Below are 18,410 nucleotides of genomic sequence, written 5' to 3'. Positions count from 1 at the left end.
CACAGGGACCGGGGGGCTTTGAGGAGTGACTGTAGAAGCGCTAGTGTTCCTGGGTTACTGGGAGTCGAGGTGCAAGTAGGCTGCAGCACTGCTTTCTGCCACCGGGGGACCGGGCCACTGTTGTTCCGGTGTCTTCTTTCCCCCCTCTCCATCACGCAACTGGCTTTCATTAGGCAATCATTCAACTCTTCTCCAACTTCTACCAAATCTACCTCTCTAAATATCCTCTTAAAATATGTCTATCTCTCTCATTTCAAATTATGCCGCCAAATTATCTCGCCACGGCTTCGCTTACACTAAGCTTGCTCAAACAATCCAATCCTCAAATTGGAACGGGGGGTTGTGGGAATTATCTGATATGTGATTCGTCCTGCCTGAAGGAAGGGGAGGGTGGTTTTGCCCCTTCCCCACGCAAGGGCCAATGAGGACAGAGAGCTGACCAGTGCTGCTTCCTGTCTCCCTCCCCGCGGCCCAGGTACTTGGCGAACCGCTCCAAGCGGCACACGACGCACGCGCTCATGAGCACAGCGCACGGCGCTGAGCCACTGGCAGACTCGCAGAGGCCCCAGGGCTCCCGGCAGAGGGGGTGGGCCCCGGAGCAGCACTGCCGGTGAGGGGCCCCACACTGAGGCTGACAGACACCCCAGGCCAGGGGGGGCATGCTTGGGCCCCAACACACAGGGACAATAATAGAGATAGGGACACAAGCACTAAGATGCACAGACACACATGCACCCCCTTCACTATGCATGGGCCCCAGCATTCAGCGAGGCAGGGATAGGGGCACGGGAATTTTTAGAGACCTTCACTGAGACAAATATTCTCACTTTATAATGAGCTGAAAGTCCACACTGGGGGGGTGTGCATGGTCCCCAGCCAGCACACAGGAGCAGGGACACCAGTGCACCGTGCAGGTTACACTATCACAGTCACCAGCTTGGAGCATACGACATCAGGACTTCTAGTGATCCAGGGGTAGGCTAGGTAACAGAACAGTTATCAGAGCCTTGCACCGGGCTCTGAGATCTCCTGAGCTGCAGGTCAGCCATTGGACAGTCTGTGTTGTGGAGAAGCTGCCGTCTCATTGGATGAAGTCTGTCTGTATCAAGTGTCTCAGAGTAGGAGTGCTGATCGAGGATCAGCTCCCCATCTCATTCATTGTGATCTAAACGGCAAAACTGATCTTAAATCAGCACTCTTACTCTGGGACGCTTGATACATACGGCCGGCAGCTGGTCTTCTGATACTGATTGAACAGTATCAGGAGCTAGCTAGCTATTCTCGATATAGAAAAAAACAAGATGTTTTGGTTTTTTGACTGCAGCTGAAGGACGCTTAGATGTTACAGCCAGATATGGGTTTCTCCAAATGATCCTGTCGATCAGGTCTACGTTTGGATTGGGTATGATGACACAGTGGTGCATTCCTGCTGTGGATCCTGTGTTCACAGCTCTAGGATCAGCTCTGTGTTTACAGTGACATTCTGATGCAGAGAGACCAGAGTAGCTTATGTAAATGTTTTTTTAATTTTTCCATCTGTGTATGACTGTGTGTCTGTGTGCGACTTCACCTCTGTATCCATTTCTGCGACTTCACCTGTGTATTCATTTCTATCTATATGTGGCTCCTGTCTATGCGTCTGGATCTGTGTGTCTGTATGTGTGCGGCTCTGTGCACCTCCCCAGGTCCAGCTACAAGGACTGTAACACCCTGCACTTGCCCATGGAGCGTTTCTCCCCCGTGAGGCGCTTCTCCGATGGGGCCACCACCATCCAGGCCTTTAAGGCCCACCTGGAGAACAGCAGCCTCATCAGGCAGCTCAAACAGGTACTGTACATCCCCAGCTGGCTCTGTACACCCCCACCTGGTGTTGTAAACCTACACCTAGGGCTGTTACCTAGGGTGACCGTATGTATTACCGCAGTCAAATTCCACATGACCGTTTAGTCAAGGTAACTAGGCTTGTTGCACAACATTTCTATAGGCTATGCAACTGTATTCTGAAATATTGCGATATGCCTGGCTTGGCTTCTCTACTTTTCACAACTCAACAATAATCTGCCCAAATTGCACGCGCTGCCTTTCCTTCTGACTGTAGGCAAAACGATTTTAAACAATCCACAACTTTTTTTTAAAGAAGCAACAATTCCTCTGTGGCCAAATCACTGTTTAGTAGCCTATTTAGAATTATGTTATTTCTTTCTGTATAGACAGGAATAGGCTAATTTGGCAATATAATTGTGGCAATTTAATTAAATTTACTAGCTTTATGGAAGCACTGCCTATGCTAGCATATTAAAAATGTAACTGCATGTAACCTCCATTCGCTATTCGAGTGCAGGCTACGGATGACAAGTTTTCTTTTTGTGGGCTATTCTAAGTCAAAAATAATTCTACAGACTCGCTGGCACGAAAATAGGCATGAATGATCAGTTCCCAAAGAAAATTGCAGCGTGGCGCAAAGTTCTATACCCACACTTCAAGGAGAATAGATTAAAAGGGAAACGTGTAGCTCTTGTAGTCGATAAACTGTATTGATTACCAAATGTTCCAAGACACGAAGACGGTAATTCTAAATATTACAAAGTTCCCATAGAGGAGTCGAATAATGGAACACCCAATACTATCCATGGTAGGGATTGTAATCACAAAATATATAAAATATATCGGAAAACAATAAAATACAACAATTGATAAAGAAATAAACCACAACTACACTATACCATTCAAGATGGTAGGGAATGTTGTAAATAATTAGTATTCGACTTTCTATTTATAGTATTTTATAAATAGATAAGACAGCATTAGACAAAAGGATAATTAGCTAAATAATACATCTCCAAATAGAAGGAACTGGAACACAAAAGTACTCAAACAGAGGACATAGAAGGCACAGTATGTGGGTGTATTGTGATGGAAGGGGGGGTGTGTGTTTTTGTGTTTGGGAAAAGTGTGTTAAGTGAGTGAAAAAGGGAAATGGTTGCAAATCCCAGAGCCCATGTGTGTCTGCGAGCAGGGGTTGTGAGAGAGAGCTTTCAATCTTGTGCAGATATAGGATAAACATTGTAAAACAAATTATAAATCTAGGTTATTGATTTGTTGGCCTATCATGATGAGACGGTCCCCAACCCTATATTCTAGACACCCACCTGTGCGACCCATACACTAAGGAGAAGTCCTTATCTGTTGCTTGGGCCTACTGTAACTAGCCTATACGCATCCAAAAGAGGAAGATGAATGCGGTCGGAGACCCATTAAAGCAGCACCGCCCCTGCTCTCTGATGGGTGAGCATAATATACAAAGAATTTCTCCATCAGCTAGGACTTGACATTGGTTCATCAAATGTCCCCATTTTTGCATGCCTTCTCAAACAGCTGCAACTGTATTTGCATTTGCACGTCAAGTCCTTTCTTGAGTTGGGCTGGAGGATGGAGCAACTGTAACAACATCTGAGCTTGTGGTGTTTGTGGAGGAAAGGGTGGAAAAGTGGAGAACAATTGGAGGTCAACTTAATAGCAATGCAAATATCATGGTACAGCTATATGGACACTCAATCACTATGGTACTTTTTAATGGTAAGTTTACAAACATATATTATGATACAAGTTGCAAATTCAATTTATCTCATTATGGTAAATTGTGAAATAAGTATAGCCAATTATAATTGTAATGTCTTAGCAGATAATAAGAAAAGACTATCAGTATTTACCTGGATAAAAGAAAAGGAATATAATATCTATTAACAGGAAACTCATTCAACAATTTGGTCAGGGGGATATATTTCTCCCATGGGCAAAGAAACTCAAAAGGGTTGATGATCTTAATAAACATTCATTTTGATATGAATCTGCAAATTGTCCAAACAGATCCTCAAGGTAGATGGGTGATTTTAAATATGTTATTGGACCATAAACAGATTTGGCTCATTAATATATACGGTCTAAATAATGCTGATCCATGCTTCTTTGAAAATATATATAATAATTTATCAAACCTACAAGCAATACAATGGTGGTAAATTATAAACTGGATCTTAAAGGAAATTGCACTACAAACTATCACCCTCATGCACTTAAGGAAATCACCAATGTCATTGATATATTGGAACTAGTGGAAATATGGAGGCTTAAATATCCTGACCTAGTGAGATATACATGGCGGAGGCTCAATCAAGCTAGTCATCTTGACTACTTTCTTATGTCATTCTTGCTGGCACCCAAAGTTTTTAAAAAGTGTTGAGAGGGGACAGAATGCAGTCGGACCATCAAATCATTTTCATATACATTACTCGTACAGAATTCCCACATGGGCGAGAGTATTGGAAATTGAATCAAAGCCTATTGAATGATAACTTGTTTTTTAGCTAAGACAGAATAATTTAGAACTGACTTTTTCAGACATAACATAGGTATAGCAGGTCCCCTTATTGTATGGGACACTTTTAAATGTGCCTTTAGAGGCCATGCAATTCAGTACTCATCTCTAAAACAAAGCAATTTAGGTAAAAAGAGCCCATTATAACAAAGGAAGTATGACTAACAATACAGATAGATAGCAATAATAACTGTAACATAGAGGCACAGAATAAGTGAGAGGAAAAACAAAAAGAAATGGAAGAACTTATTCAAGAAAAATCGAGTGTAATATATTATAAAAATAAAGCGACCTGGATGTAATATTGGAAAAATGCACCAAATAATTTTAAAAATCTTCAACATAGAAATGCTACCAAAAATAATTTACTGAAACTTCACCTAACAATATTTTGAGAGGAAGCAAAGTCCTTTTAAAGTATGTTTTCGTTTGTCTCCTCCATCTCCACTAACCTAAGTTAATTGTATGTATTTGTTTTCTATTAATAATGTAAAATTAACAGCTGTACCGAAAGGCTCATGTGAAGGCCAAATTACAGAGGAGGAACCTTTTGATGCAATTAAAGCCTTTAAGTCTGGGAAAACTCCAGGGCAGAATGGCACACCAGTGGAGGTGTACCAAACCTTTTTTGATATACTCAGAGGACCATTATTAGCATGTTTTTTAACCACTCCTATAAAAATAGTAGATTATCAGATACTCAACAAGAAAGTCAGATTTTCCTTATTACTGAAACAGAATCCAAGTGGTAAGTATAAAGATCCAGTCCGTTTAAAAAATGTGAGTTTCCTTACACTTCCGTGTTGTGATGCAAAAATTCTAGCATTGTGCATAGAAGTAAAAATGTATTGTCGGACATTATTAATCCTAATCAGACAGGTGATTTACATGGACTTTACATGGACATTGGAGATATAATTACTAGAAACAATAAAACACTATGAAGAATCTGGGAAACCAGGCCTGGTATTTATAGCTGCCTTTGAAAAGGCTTTTGATGAAGTACGATTGGAATTTACAGTGCATTTGGAAAGTATTCAGACCCCTTTATTTTTTCCACATTTTCTTACGTTAGTTTTTTTACTTTATCAACCTACACACAATACCCCATAATGACAAATCAAAAACAGGGTTTTAATATTTTTGTAATTTTATTGAAAACTGAAATATCATATTTACATAAGTATTCAGGCACTTTACTCAGTACTTTGTTGAAGCAACTTTGGCAGCGATTACAGCCTCAAGTCTTCTTGTGTGTGACGCTACAAGCTTGGCACACTTGTATTTGGGGTGTTTCTCCCTTTCTCTGCAGATCCTCTCAAGCTCTGTCAGGTTTGATTGGCTGCACAGCTATTTTCAGGTTTCTCCAAAGATGTTAGATCATGTTCAAGTCTGCGCTCTGGCTGGGCCACTCAAGGACATTTGAGACTTGAGTGGCAAAACACCAGTCTCAATGTCAACTGTGAAGAGGCGACTCTGGGATGCTGGCCTTCTATGCAGAGTTCCTCTGTCCAGTGTCTGTGTTCTTTTGCCCATCTTAATATTTTATTTTGATTGGCCTGTCTGAGATATGGCTTTTTCTTTGCAACTCTGCCTAGAAGGCCAGCATCCCGGAGTCGTATCTTCACTGTTGACGTTGGGACTGGTGTTTTGCGGGTACTATTTAATGAAGCTGCCAGTTGAGGACTTGTGAGGCGTCTGTTTCTCAAACTAGACACACTAATGTACTTGTCCTCTTGCTCAGTTGTGCACTGGGGCTATTCTGGTTAGGGCCAGTTTGTGCTGTTCTGTGAAGGGAGTAGTACACACCGTTGTACGAGATCTTCAGTTTCTTGTCAATTTATCGCATAGAGTAGCCTTCATTTCTCAGAACAAGAATAGACTGACGAGTTTCCGAAGAAAATATTTGTTTCTAGACATTTTGAGCCTGTAATCAAACCCACAAATGCTTATGCACCAGATACTCAACCAGTCTAAAGAAGGACAGTTCTATTGCTTCTTTAAACAGACAACAGTTTTCAGCTGTGCTAACATACTTGCAAAATAGTTTTCTAATGATCAATTAGCCTTTTAAAATGATAAACTTGGATTAACTAACACAAATGATAAACTTGGATTAGCTAACACGACGTGCCATTGGAACATAGGAGTGATGGTTGCTGATAATGGGCCTCTGTACGCCTATGTAGATATTCCTTTAAGAATCTGCCTTTTCCAGCTACAATAGTCATTTTCAACATTAACAATGTCTACACTGTATTTCAGATCAATGTTATGTTATTTTAATGGACAAGAAAATGTGGTTTCTTTCAAAAACAAGGACATTTCTAAGTGGCCCCAAACTTTTGAACGATAGTGTGTTTGGGGGATACAACCATCCCAGCTCTGCAGATTTTGCAGTGAAGAGACAGGATCATTTGTTTTGGTACTGTCCATATGTAGCTTGTTTTTGGTCGCAGGTCCAGGAATGGCTGAAGAATTGCACATTTACCTGGAGCTAGCTGTGCAGATAGCACTACTGGGTGATTTGAAAAGTCATAGTCAATCGATCAATTATATAATAATACTTTTGGCAAAAAAAATTATCTTTAATTTACAGTTGGTCAAACTATGAGAATAGAAATGTTCAGGACTTTTGTGAAACAGCACAGTATAAAAATATATGGCAAACTGAAATCCAATATATTAGTAGGCTATATGTAAAGACCAGATTACATTGAGTAGTCTGATGGGTGAGAATATTGTCAAGTGCTTGTCAAATTGTGAATGAGCGACTGATGAAGTGTGTGCAGCCTGCACAAGAAACTGCGTTTCATGTGACTTAAAACAAAATGTGTCGCATTATGCAGCCCTAGAATGTGTTAAAAATCAGAACATATAGCCTAATGTTTGTATCACACCTAAAGTGGATTTATTGTGATGGTGTAGGCTATATTAAATGGATTTATTAGACTTGTAGATGTTCCAAAGGTCTGCATCAGTGGCGTATAGGCTATGCGTGGAAGCCAGGAGATGCTAAACATGTTTGTTAATTACGGTCAATTCCCTGAGACCGACAGTTTACTTACATGACAATCACTGGCTGACAAAATGTCATGAGCGCCACAACCCTACCCCCACCTGGTTTATACGCCCAAACCTAGTACTATAAACCCCCACCTGGTTCTATACACCCCCATTTAATGTGTTTTTCTTTCACGAGAGACTAGTCCTGATTTACCTCTACCTGCAGCTCCTAACCGTAGTCCTGCCTTACCCCGTACCTGCTCCAATGTATCTACCTGCTGCTCCTAAGCATGCATGCATCCTACATCGGTGCCCGTACTGCCCACAACCCCTGGGGCGCAAGTGTGAATGCCACACAAGCCTCCCTTGACGCCATCCACTCACTTTCCATGTACTTCCTCTTAGTTTGTTTTCCTACACAGTGAAGGGACAGACGTGCTGGGTTAGATTTAGATACTGAGCCTCTTTAGACTACATAGATTCAGTGTAGAGTCAGTGTGAACATCTCCACCTGGTATTGTACTGGTGTTTAATGCCTGGCCCCTGACGTCCTCTATCGTCATACCAAACAGTCTGGCCTCACTGGAAAGTCGTTTATTAATGCATTCAGGGAAAAGAGCGGGTCTTACCGTGATTCAATGAATGCCTTTGTCACAATACAACCACTTGCATACGCACGCAGCTAGATAGCTTTCCAAGTGCTCTACTTGTACCCCTGGAAGTTTTAGGTGGTGTGAAACACATGGACTGGCTCTTAATTGAGATCCCATCGATTTAAATGCCTCTTGATTCTCATTCTGTCACATCCGTGCTGGTCCTTATTTACCCTTCCCACCTGATCCTGCTGGTCTTGCCTTACAATGGAACAGGTAGGTACGGGGTATAACCAGTGTAGAGAGAGGGTGCAGACACTAAAACGCAAGTTGGTTCTTGTTTAGTCTGTATACTTAAAGATCCCTCTCTCCCATCCATCTTTTTGTCCAGGAACCATACCATTTTAGTTTTCCCAGAAACCAGACATTTTTTTTTTCTTCTGCTTTTCATTCAGTATTTTTCCATGTAAAGAACAAGTCATCGATGCACTTTTCCGGCTTCATTTTTCCATCTTTTTTGTCAATTTTTTTTCTCCTACATTTTCTCACCTGCACAACTCCGGGGCTGGCTGAACTATATTGAAATATGTAAAGACAAACGTGTCTTTTTTTACATTGATCTGCGGTCTACAATACTTATTTGGGTAAGCACTGCAGTTCCTAAGCATTGTCCTGCCTTGCCCCGTACGCTTCTGTTTCATTTTATCTTCCTTCTGCACCTAAGCGTGCAGGCAGCAGCCTACAGAAATGTCCATGCTGTAGAAGTGTGAACAAGTTTCCATTGATCTCATCCACTTACTCCCACTTAACCTTCAATTAGTTGGATTCCATACACATTTTAAGGACTGATTGTGCAGTGTTGGATTGGGCCACTGAATTGCTTTAGCCATAGTCACTATGTCATACAGTACCAGTCAAAAGTTTAGACACACCTAGTCATTCAAGGGTTTTTCTTTATTTTTACTATTTTCTACATTGTGGAATAATAGTGAAGACATCACAACTATTAAATAACACATATTGAATCATGTAGTAACCAAAAAGTGTTAAAAAATCCAAATATATTTAAGATTCTTCAAAGTAGCCACCCTTGTCCTTGATGACAGCTTTGTACACTCTTGACATTCTCTCAACTAGCTTCATGAGGTAGTCACTTGAGGTAGTCACTCCGAACTTTTGACTGGTACTGTAGATCCAAGTTGGGGGCACCGTGGGAGGTATCTAGAGGTCCCTGGCCAGGGTAGGATGGGTATAGAGGGTTTAATGGCAGGTTGAAGGGGATATTGGGATTGGCCTAGGGTGCTGATGTAACTAGTGGTAATTAGGGGTAATCCCATAGACTCAAGTTTCAATGGTGACGTGGTCGGAGTAAACACGCGGCTGCTGGGTCACGGGGGTGAGTCAAACCAAAACAAGCTGCTGTTGATGTTGACGGCACCTTTGCCCTCGGTCAGAGCTAGAGTTATCTCGGCACCCAAAACCACATCAGCTATCTTTGTGCCAGATCTGTTTGTGCTATCATGTCAACTCTTTGCCATGCCAAAAGGATAGGCCAAGCAGATCTGGGACCAGGCTAGATATCAGCTAATCGATTTAACAGTTTAATGTCAAGGTTAAAAGAGCAACAATAAAGTAAAAAGAGCAACAATAAAATAGCAGTAACGAGGCTATATACAGGGGGTACCGATACCAAGTCAATTGTGTGGGTGTATAGATTAGGTAATATGTAAAGTTGAAGTCGGAAGTTTACATACACCTTAGCCAAATACATTTAAACTCATTTTTTTCACAATCCCTGACATTTAATCCTAGTAAAAATTCCCTGTCTTAGGTCAGTTAGGATCACCACTTCATTTTAAGAATGTGAAATGTCAGAATAATAGTAGAGAGAATTATTTATTTCAGTTTTTATTTCTTTCATCACATTCACAGTGAGTCAGAAGTTTACATACACTCAATTAGTATTTGGTAGCATTGCCTTTTTAAATTGATTCACTTGGGTCAAACGTTTTGGGTAGCCTTCCACAACCTTCCCACAATAAGTTGGGTGAATTTGGCCCATTCCTGCTGACAGAGCTGGTGTAACTGAGTGAGATTTGTAGGCCTCTGCTCGCACACTCTTTTTCAGTTCTGCCCACAAATGTTCTATAGGATCGAGGTCAGGGCTTTGTGATGGCCACTCCAATACCTTGACTTTGTTGTCCTTAAGCCAAACTATAGTTTAATTAACAAGACATTTGTGGAGGAGTTGAAAAACGAGTTTTAATGACTCCAACCTAAGTGTATGTAAACTTCCGACTTCAACTGTACATGTAGGTAGGGGTAAAGTGACTATGCATAGATAATAAACAGTGAGTAGCAGCAGCATAAACAGGGGGGGTTCAATGCAAGTAGTCCGGGTCGCCATTTGATTAGCTGGTCAGCGGTCTTATGGCTTGTGGGTAAAAGCTGTTAAGAAGCCTTTTGGATCTAGACTTGGATTGATTTGAGTCTCGTTTATCGTTGCATTCTATTATCATTGGATGGGGGTATTCTGAGTGAAAGTGACAGCAAATAATGCTATTCCTTATATTTCGGGTGCCACTGTCTTTCTTTGTGTGGTCTCTAACGACAATATGTTTGTGTGTTTGTGCGCGTATGTGTACCAGGAGTGTGAGCAGCTGCAGAAGATGTACGCTAACCCCCAGGACGAGAGGCTGCTTGAGCATACACAACAACAGCATTTCCTGTACCAGCAGGAGCAGCAGATTCTACACCAGCAGATACAGGTCACTGTGACACACACTGACAGACATGGACACACACACACACACACACACACACACACACACACACACACACACACACACACACACACACACACACACACACACACACACACACACACACACAGAGAGAACGACACGCACACTGCATGGTTTGTATCAGCGGGAGCAGCGTTTTCTACACTAGCAGATGCAAGTCACTATGACCCTAGCCTAGACATTTCTGTCCCCATCTCTTCTCTCTCTGAAAGACACTCGCACACCATGAAATGCAGGTCGATGTGACACAAATACAGTAAACACATGCCATGATGTGTTCCTAAATAGTTTTTCCATTATCTGTATCTTTCTTCACCTTCTGCAGGCCCTGTCTTTGGGACACGGAGAGTGCCAGCCCAGTCACCTTACCCACCAGCTCCAGAGGTGAGAACACCACACACACAACAACTCTGAGCGAGAGACTAATGATAATCATTGGTGACTAAAAACAAGAGTTTATTTTTAGACACATAGTTTCAAAATAACACACTCAATGGCAATAGTCTGCTAAACACATGTAATGTAGCTCAGAGAAGCCAGGCTTTTGTGTCGCTCTATTAATTTGAGTGTTATTTACATCCCTGTTTGTTCTCTCCCTTCCCTTAGGTTGCGTATCCAGCAATCCAGCCCACCGCCTACACATCCCAGCAACCACTTGTTCAGACAGCCCAATCAGAGTCCCCCTCCAACAGCGATGATGCAGGGCCATGGTGAGTTCTAACTCCACCCCTTAGCCTTACTTGTCTTTCTTTATTGGACTAAAGGACGGAATGATCTGTCAATATGACTAAATTGTTAATGATCCCTTATTAGGACAAAGTGATGGTTGAAATAACCCGTTTGTAGGTACAGTAGCTCTCTTCTGACTGACTGATCTCTCCCTCCTTCCCACAGGTGTGCCATCAGCGGTTCAGTACCAGCACGGCCCCGCCCTCTATCAGCCCTCCAGCGGGAGTCCTCCCCCTTGCGGCCTGCGCCCCGTCACCCTGCCTCCCCAGCAGCAGCAGCCCTGCTCCTCCTCCCGTGGCGGGGGTGTACCCATGCCCCAGCAGCAGGTGACTATCCAGGTGCAGGAGGTAGAGCTGGGAGGGGGCGGGGCCCAACAGCGCCAGCAGCATGCCTTCCTTTCCACGCCGTGCGCCCACCGGGTCCTGGGGAAGCAGCTGAGTGCAGACAACGCCGAGACCCACAGGTGACCCTCACACCGCTGCTCACTTTGCGCCTGACCCACCCGGCATGCGTTTTTCCCTTTGCACATCTTTTTCTGCCAGCACTTTTCTTCAACTTTCATGTTCTTCAATTCTGTGTCTTGGACTTTCTCGCATGTCCTCACTCTGTGAATTCTTCGATTTCATTTTCCCCCCACCTTCTTTATATTTTTTGTTTTCATAATGTTCAGTTATTGTAGATTTCAGTCTTTAATACCTCAGTCAACCCTAGGAAGCCATGTTCCTGAAGCCAAAAACTCACTCATAGTATAGTTTTATAAACCGTATTGCCCGTGGCACCCTATTCCCTATATGGTGAACTACTTTAGACCATGTTCCCTGATCAAAGTACTCTATATAACAGGGGTGTCAAACATATGGGCCCGTCAGCCCATTCAATCCGGCCCTTTTGAAAACAATCTAGACAGTCAGGGATCATAGAAAATCCCATAAGTGATGGATAGATGCTTATGTTATGTTTTGCACATTGTGAGGAAATATAACCAACGTTAGGTGTGGCCCTCGGGACCTCGGAAGACTGAACGCGACCCGCCGGGTAAATTCTTTGGACACCCCTGCTATTCAGGGACACACAGTCTTACACCTGATAGGTTAGTGGATTTCAGACAAATCCTTGTGGGTTTTTACATTGAGAAATACCGTTGTTACTAAAGTTTATTGATAACCCAAAACAACGTACTTGGCTGAAGAAGTGGACGACGTCACCACTGAATCCTCCACTGAGATTGGCTGACTAAAATGGACGTAGGTGGTGGGATGACTGCTAACGGTAGTAGTGTCACCATACTGTAGGAGCTAGCTCTGCACCTACCAGTCTGTGTTGTATTTAGCCAAGCTTGGCAGTTACCTCATCCTTTGATTTTCTTGTCATTTCCTCTGGAAAAGCAACAACATTTATGTGTATTTGACTGCTTGTACACCCCTCAGTGGCCTTGTGACCTTTAAAACCGTAAGGGTTTCTGTGCTGATTTTGACCCATAATAGCGGGTCATAGTGCTGTAGTTAAGTGTAGAAGAACATGTAGAACTGTATTGTCATTGTATCACGTAGACATATTTGTGTTTTGTGACACTCCTCTCACACTGTTCATAAATAACTCCTTTCAGTTTTATACTACTAATAATAACTGTCATGTATTTCTTGTATTCTTCCTTAATCCAGAATACTATCTCAATGGTGTATTAGTTTTTTTCCTCGAAGAACTCTCTCAGTATTTGCTAGAGTTTGTGTTGGATGGTACATTTGGTTGCAAGTGGCATTAGCTGACTTCTCCCTCTCTTCCCTGGTCCCTCACTCCCCAGTCGCAGCCTCGGACGGTTCAACACATACGACCAGGCCGCCTTCAACAACCCCCATCTGTTCAGTGAGGGGTCTCGGGCCTCGGGGGTGGTGGGGGGCTACAACCCCTACCTCCAGGGGACCTCCCTTAAGGTGCCAGGGATGGAGGGCTACCAGGGTGGGGTGGTCGGTGGGGCCGGAGGCGGGGGCTATGGGAGCCCCTCTGCCCTGCAGCAGGCTCTCCTCTCCCCCACCCCCCTGGAGTACCGGCCCCAGCAGCACGTCACCCCCACCCTACAGGGTCTCCTCTCCCCCCGCCACTCTCTGACGGGCCACGCCGACCCCCGCCTGCCCCCCCAGGACCTGGCCTCCTTACTGAAGAGGCAGAGCCCTCGACCGGCACCCCCCACGCCCCCCAATGTGCCCCAGGACTACGGTGAGATGCTGCTGCGCCAGCTTGGCCAAGGGGAGTCTCTGGAGCCGGGGAGCCCCTACCAACACCTCCTCCAGATCAGGCCCCTAGACGTCCAGCCCCCGAGCCTACCCCACTCTGAGAGCATGGAGGAGGATGACCTGCCACCCGGCTACCATGAGGGCCTCCTGGCCAAGGCCCAAGGCTGTGTGGATGGCCATGACCTGCTGGGCCCCCCCCGGGGAGGGACGCCCCCCTACAACTCCCCCACACACAGACACGGCTACATCAGAAGCACCACCACGACCAGAGGTAATGGCCAAGCAGGCTCAACCACAGACGTAGAACCTAGTCATTCTATTTCTGTAGTCTCAAACAGCTTTCACGTCACTGTATGCTAATATTCACATGCGTTTTACACGCTCTCCTGCTTCGGTCGCACAAACTACAGTCTACATTGTTAACTTCAGTAATCCCTCGCTCCTTCTCTCCCCCCTTCCAGACAATGAGCATGTTGACTGCAGGACCCAGGGGCAGCAAGTTATGGAGCAGGGCGTGCCTGACCATAACGGAGTGGGCTACTCCACCAGGGGCCCCCAGGGGGACGGCTATCGGCCCCGGGGCCAGCTACAGCGCCACCACACCATCCAGACCAGCGACGACGCCTATGTGAGTTTCTCACGGTGCCATAATGTGCTCTGTTTGGGACCATAGAAATAGAATGTACAGAATTTCTCAGCCTCTTATGTAGATCTCAAAGGATTGGATAGTTTCAATGGATAGGTCTTAGTTTACCTAGCCTATCAGAGTGCACGATGCACTGTGTTGCTCATACCTATCCTTTCAGATCTGTATGGCATGCCTAGGGGTAGGGACTATGGGTTGATTTGGAATAGAACATTGTGTGTCTGTGTGCGTGCATTTATGTACTTAACGTGTCTTTCTGCACCGCTTCAGGACCAGGCCGAGCCCATGACTGGGATGAGCCTATTGGCTGGCAAGGCTCTGAGCTCCGCCCGCATGTCTGACATCCTCAGCCAATCACCTCTGACAGGAAGCCAGCAGCTCCACCAGCGGGAAGAGTCGGGTCAGTGTCATGTACACATACACACACCAAATGGGTTCAAGTGAGTGAAACATGGCAGACTCAGTCTGGTTTAAGTAAAATGTGAACTCTTGAAAATAATAATATAAAAAAAAAAAAAAATCTATCACATGACTAATGTATAGTATAATATATGCCATTTTAGCAGATGCTTTTATCCAAAACAACTTACAGTAGTGCGTGCATACATTTTCAATTGGTGGTCCCAAAGGGAATCAAACCCAGAATCCTAGCGTTTTAAATATATATTTTATTGTGAAATACACTGGAGAGGTGCAGTCAAATGTGTTGTTTTACAGGGTCAGCCATAGTAATACGCCGACCCTGGAGCAAATTAGGGTTAAGTGCCTTGCTTAAGGGCACACCGGCAGATTTTCACCTTGACAGCTCGAGTATTCGAACCAGCGACCTTTTGGTTATTGACCCAGTGTCCTAACCGCTAGGCTACCTGCCGCCCAACTGAGCCTCGGAGGATCATGCACATGCCCTCACAATACCCACCAAATACCTGCCTTGAACATGGAGGAGTTCTTCATTCTGAAAGGCTGTGTCTGTGTGTTTTCTCCTGGCAGTATGTGACGTGGAGGGAGAGCTCCACGCTGGAGCCTGCTACCCGTCGTCCTGCACCAGCAACATCCTTCATAGCTACAAACCCCCAGACCTGCAGTACAGCATGGAGCAGGCCGGGGTCTAGCACGGGTACGCACATGCACTTCGGCTGCGTCCCAAATGGTGCCATTTTCCCTGTGTAGTGCACTACTTTTGACCAGGGCCTTTGACCAGCAGTGCACTATATAGGGAATAGGGAGCCATTTTGGACCAACCTTACAGTATGACTCTGTTGCGCTACACTCCGTCTACAGTGAGTGAATGTCTTTAGCCAGACTCATGTCAATGATTGTCCATACTGTTGCCACTGTTTGTTAATGCTGTTCTTAGATCAGCTGTCAGTTAGTTAAACCTTAATTTAGCCAGGCAGGTCATTTTTGGCATGATTCTCATTCACAGTACTGACTTTGTTGGTCAAGAGGTGAACATGATAAAGCACAGTACTTGAACAGTTAGTGCTCCTAGTTAGGGGATATCAAGGGTGAATCTCAATAGTATTACCTTGGTTCCTCACCTCCTCTTCCACCGCCTTCTCTAAGTGCACTTAGCACTGGTCTTTCAATGTGTTTTGAGATGAGGGCAAGATGAGGGAAAGACAATTGGGATTCACCCCTAGTGTTAACTCTGTCACTCTGTGTTCTTTCTCTCCTAGGAGCGTGTCCTGTGTATAAAGGTCCACATCAGCCACCTGTGTTGAGCAGCATCACGCCAAACCGCCATTGTCTGTCTGGAGGGGGCACTCTCTGTCAGTCCTGGGGGAGGGCAGGCTGTCTGCAGGCTGCAGTCCGGGGTGGGTGGGAGGGGATTGGCTGGGTGAGGGGAGTGGGTCCAATGCCAGCATTCTGTTCTGCACAGCCATCTAGCAAGCATTGCCATCATTGGCTCTCTCCATTTCTGCTCTTCCATCCGATTGGATAGATTGGGCTCTGCCACCCCCATTCACTTCTTCCTTCCTACCCCCTTGTGGTCCCCCTCCCCCAACTGTTGCCATAGCAACGTACTCATGCGCCTCAATGTCCCAGGCAGTCATACAGGCAAAACATATAGATCACATAAACATACACGTGCAAACACTCAGCCACAAACCCAAAGTATTCACACCAAGTCTGTGCGTGGGGATTCCTGTGAGGTTCTGTCCGCTCCTCCCTCTCCCCTCCACTGTATTCCGGTGGACCATTCCGGAGCGGGCTGTGATCTCAGATCCTATGAGGCTCTCTGTCAGAATGACCCATTACGTTGGGCTTGCGGGGATGGGTTTGGTTCAGGCTCAGGGGTGCTAAAAAAACTAACAATGGAGCTCAGTGACATCGAGGATCGCACAGCACAACCAGCTCTCAGTTTTTTATTTTATTTTCCTGTTCTATCGTTCTTTTTCTTAATTGTTTTTCAAATTAATTTTTACGGCTAATGTTCATCTAGAAGTTATGATCATTATTGTTACTATTACTGTTATTACTGTTTACTGTAAAATAAGTTTTATTGTTATTATGATTATAATGACAATTGTTATTAAAGGAAAAAAAATGTTCTGTGTTGCAAGGAGGACAACATTTTAGTTTTGATTACTTATGTAATTCTGCACTTTTAGTTCAATGCTATCTTTTATTCTTCTCCCTGTTTACCCTCTCATACTGCCTGTTCCTTTTCTCACTCCCTTGTTCTCTCTTGTTTTATGCCCTTCTCCTCCCCCCCGTTTTTCATTCCATCCTTCCTCCCTCTTTTTCCACTCCCCATCGCTCCCCTGCCCCCTCTTGTGACAGTGTGGCATTGTGGGTAGTTTTAACTGACATTCTTCCCCTTCCTCCTCTGTACATTGACACCATGTATAGATTGTAATTTCTGTATCACATTTTTGGGGGGAGGTGTTGGGGAGGCATTTTTATATTGTTAATGTTATTTGTATTTTTGGATGTCTTCAGATGTCATATTTCTTTTATTTTTTTTATTTTGGGGGTAATATTGAGATTTTTAGCCAAAAGAGTACAGGGAGAAGTCTCCTTCATTGTCATAAAAAAAAAAATCTTATTGTTTTATTATTGAGACACTTGAAGAGGAAAGTGATTATTTGTGTTACTTTTTATCATTTCAATCATTGATGCCGTTGTCATTGTTATCGTTCTCTGCTTTTTAGGGGTAGATTTAGCAGGCAAGGGGTTGTAGGGTGGTTCGCTGCTGGGAGTGCAGTAATTGAAATGGAGGGGAACTGTAATATAGCTGACATATCATCCCCATCATCATCGTAAGACATTTAGAGGTGGAGATAGAAAGACCCCTTCTCCCCTCGCTCCCCCAATCTGCAGTGGTACCCTCCGTCTCTGACCTCGTCGCCACCTTATTGGCTGACACACAATGGACATTGCCTCTCCTCCCGACTCTGGCCCCGCTACGGCCACATCCAAGGAGGAGACTACTACTCTGCACATGTGCTGCCCCCCTTTTCTATCCCTTTCTCGCTCTCTCATTCCCTCCCTTCGTCACATGATCAGCAAGTGAGACCTTCTCCAGCCCCAATACTAGAATCAGTCCTCCACCTCTTCAGAAGGAGAGAAATGATGAACTGACCATAAACTGAGCGTTCTCGAGTTTTGACCCCAACGCAGTATGTACAGTTCAGATAGTGAGCGTAGGGGTTGGGAGGATGATCCGCCCCCCTATCCTCCCCCTTGTCCGCAAGGACTCCCAGTGCATCATGGTCCAGCGAGGGACTGTGTGTGTGTTGCTGATGAGTGACCACCTCCTCGTTTTCTTCCTTATCTGTTTCTGTCTGACTTCCCTCTCATCGTCTGTAAACCAGCTCTCTCCTCGGCACCTGTATCCTATGTTCTCTTTTTCTATCCTTTCATTTTTTAAATTTTATTTTTAGTACAAAAATACTAAAGTGCAACAATGATGATTAAATAGAATTCCAACCAAACTGAGATGAATTAAATAAATATATATAAATAAATTATTTAAAAAGACAATGTGTTTGGGTGATGTTCGATACATTTAAGGAATCT

The 18,410-nt window shown here is 44.3% G+C and overlaps 1 protein-coding gene across 4 annotated transcripts in view; it reads left to right on the top strand.

The window, feature by feature from the left end:
• The window catches only part of LOC139547840 (serine/threonine-protein kinase SIK3 homolog), a 49,584-nt gene extending 31,210 nt beyond the window's left edge, over nucleotides 1-18,374 (top strand). The window contains exons 15-25 of one of the 4 annotated variants that reach the window (XM_071356965.1): nucleotides 476-610; nucleotides 1,686-1,827; nucleotides 10,623-10,742; nucleotides 11,104-11,162; nucleotides 11,385-11,488; nucleotides 11,673-11,970; nucleotides 13,309-14,009; nucleotides 14,200-14,366; nucleotides 14,655-14,784; nucleotides 15,375-15,501; nucleotides 16,064-18,374. In XM_071356965.1, coding sequence (XP_071213066.1) covers nucleotides 476-610; nucleotides 1,686-1,827; nucleotides 10,623-10,742; nucleotides 11,104-11,162; nucleotides 11,385-11,488; nucleotides 11,673-11,970; nucleotides 13,309-14,009; nucleotides 14,200-14,366; nucleotides 14,655-14,784; nucleotides 15,375-15,496 — 1,978 coding nt within the window. In that variant the 3' untranslated portion in view covers nucleotides 15,497-15,501; nucleotides 16,064-18,374. Of the gene's footprint in view, nucleotides 1-475; nucleotides 611-1,685; nucleotides 1,830-10,615; nucleotides 10,743-11,103; nucleotides 11,163-11,384; nucleotides 11,489-11,672; nucleotides 11,971-13,308; nucleotides 14,010-14,199; nucleotides 14,367-14,654; nucleotides 14,785-15,374; nucleotides 15,502-16,063 lie in introns of all 4 variants that reach the window. The other 3 variants (XM_071356964.1, XM_071356967.1, XM_071356966.1) reach the window with 3 other exon arrangements.
• The last annotated feature ends 36 nt before the right edge of the window (nucleotides 18,375-18,410 follow it).

This window comes from Salvelinus alpinus, chromosome 21, assembly GCF_045679555.1.
Source record: "Salvelinus alpinus chromosome 21, SLU_Salpinus.1, whole genome shotgun sequence".
In the NCBI taxonomy this organism is placed as follows: Eukaryota; Metazoa; Chordata; class Actinopteri; order Salmoniformes; family Salmonidae; genus Salvelinus; species Salvelinus alpinus.
Note: the sequence above shows the minus strand (reverse complement) of the source record. Positions and strands in the feature narration are given on the sequence as shown.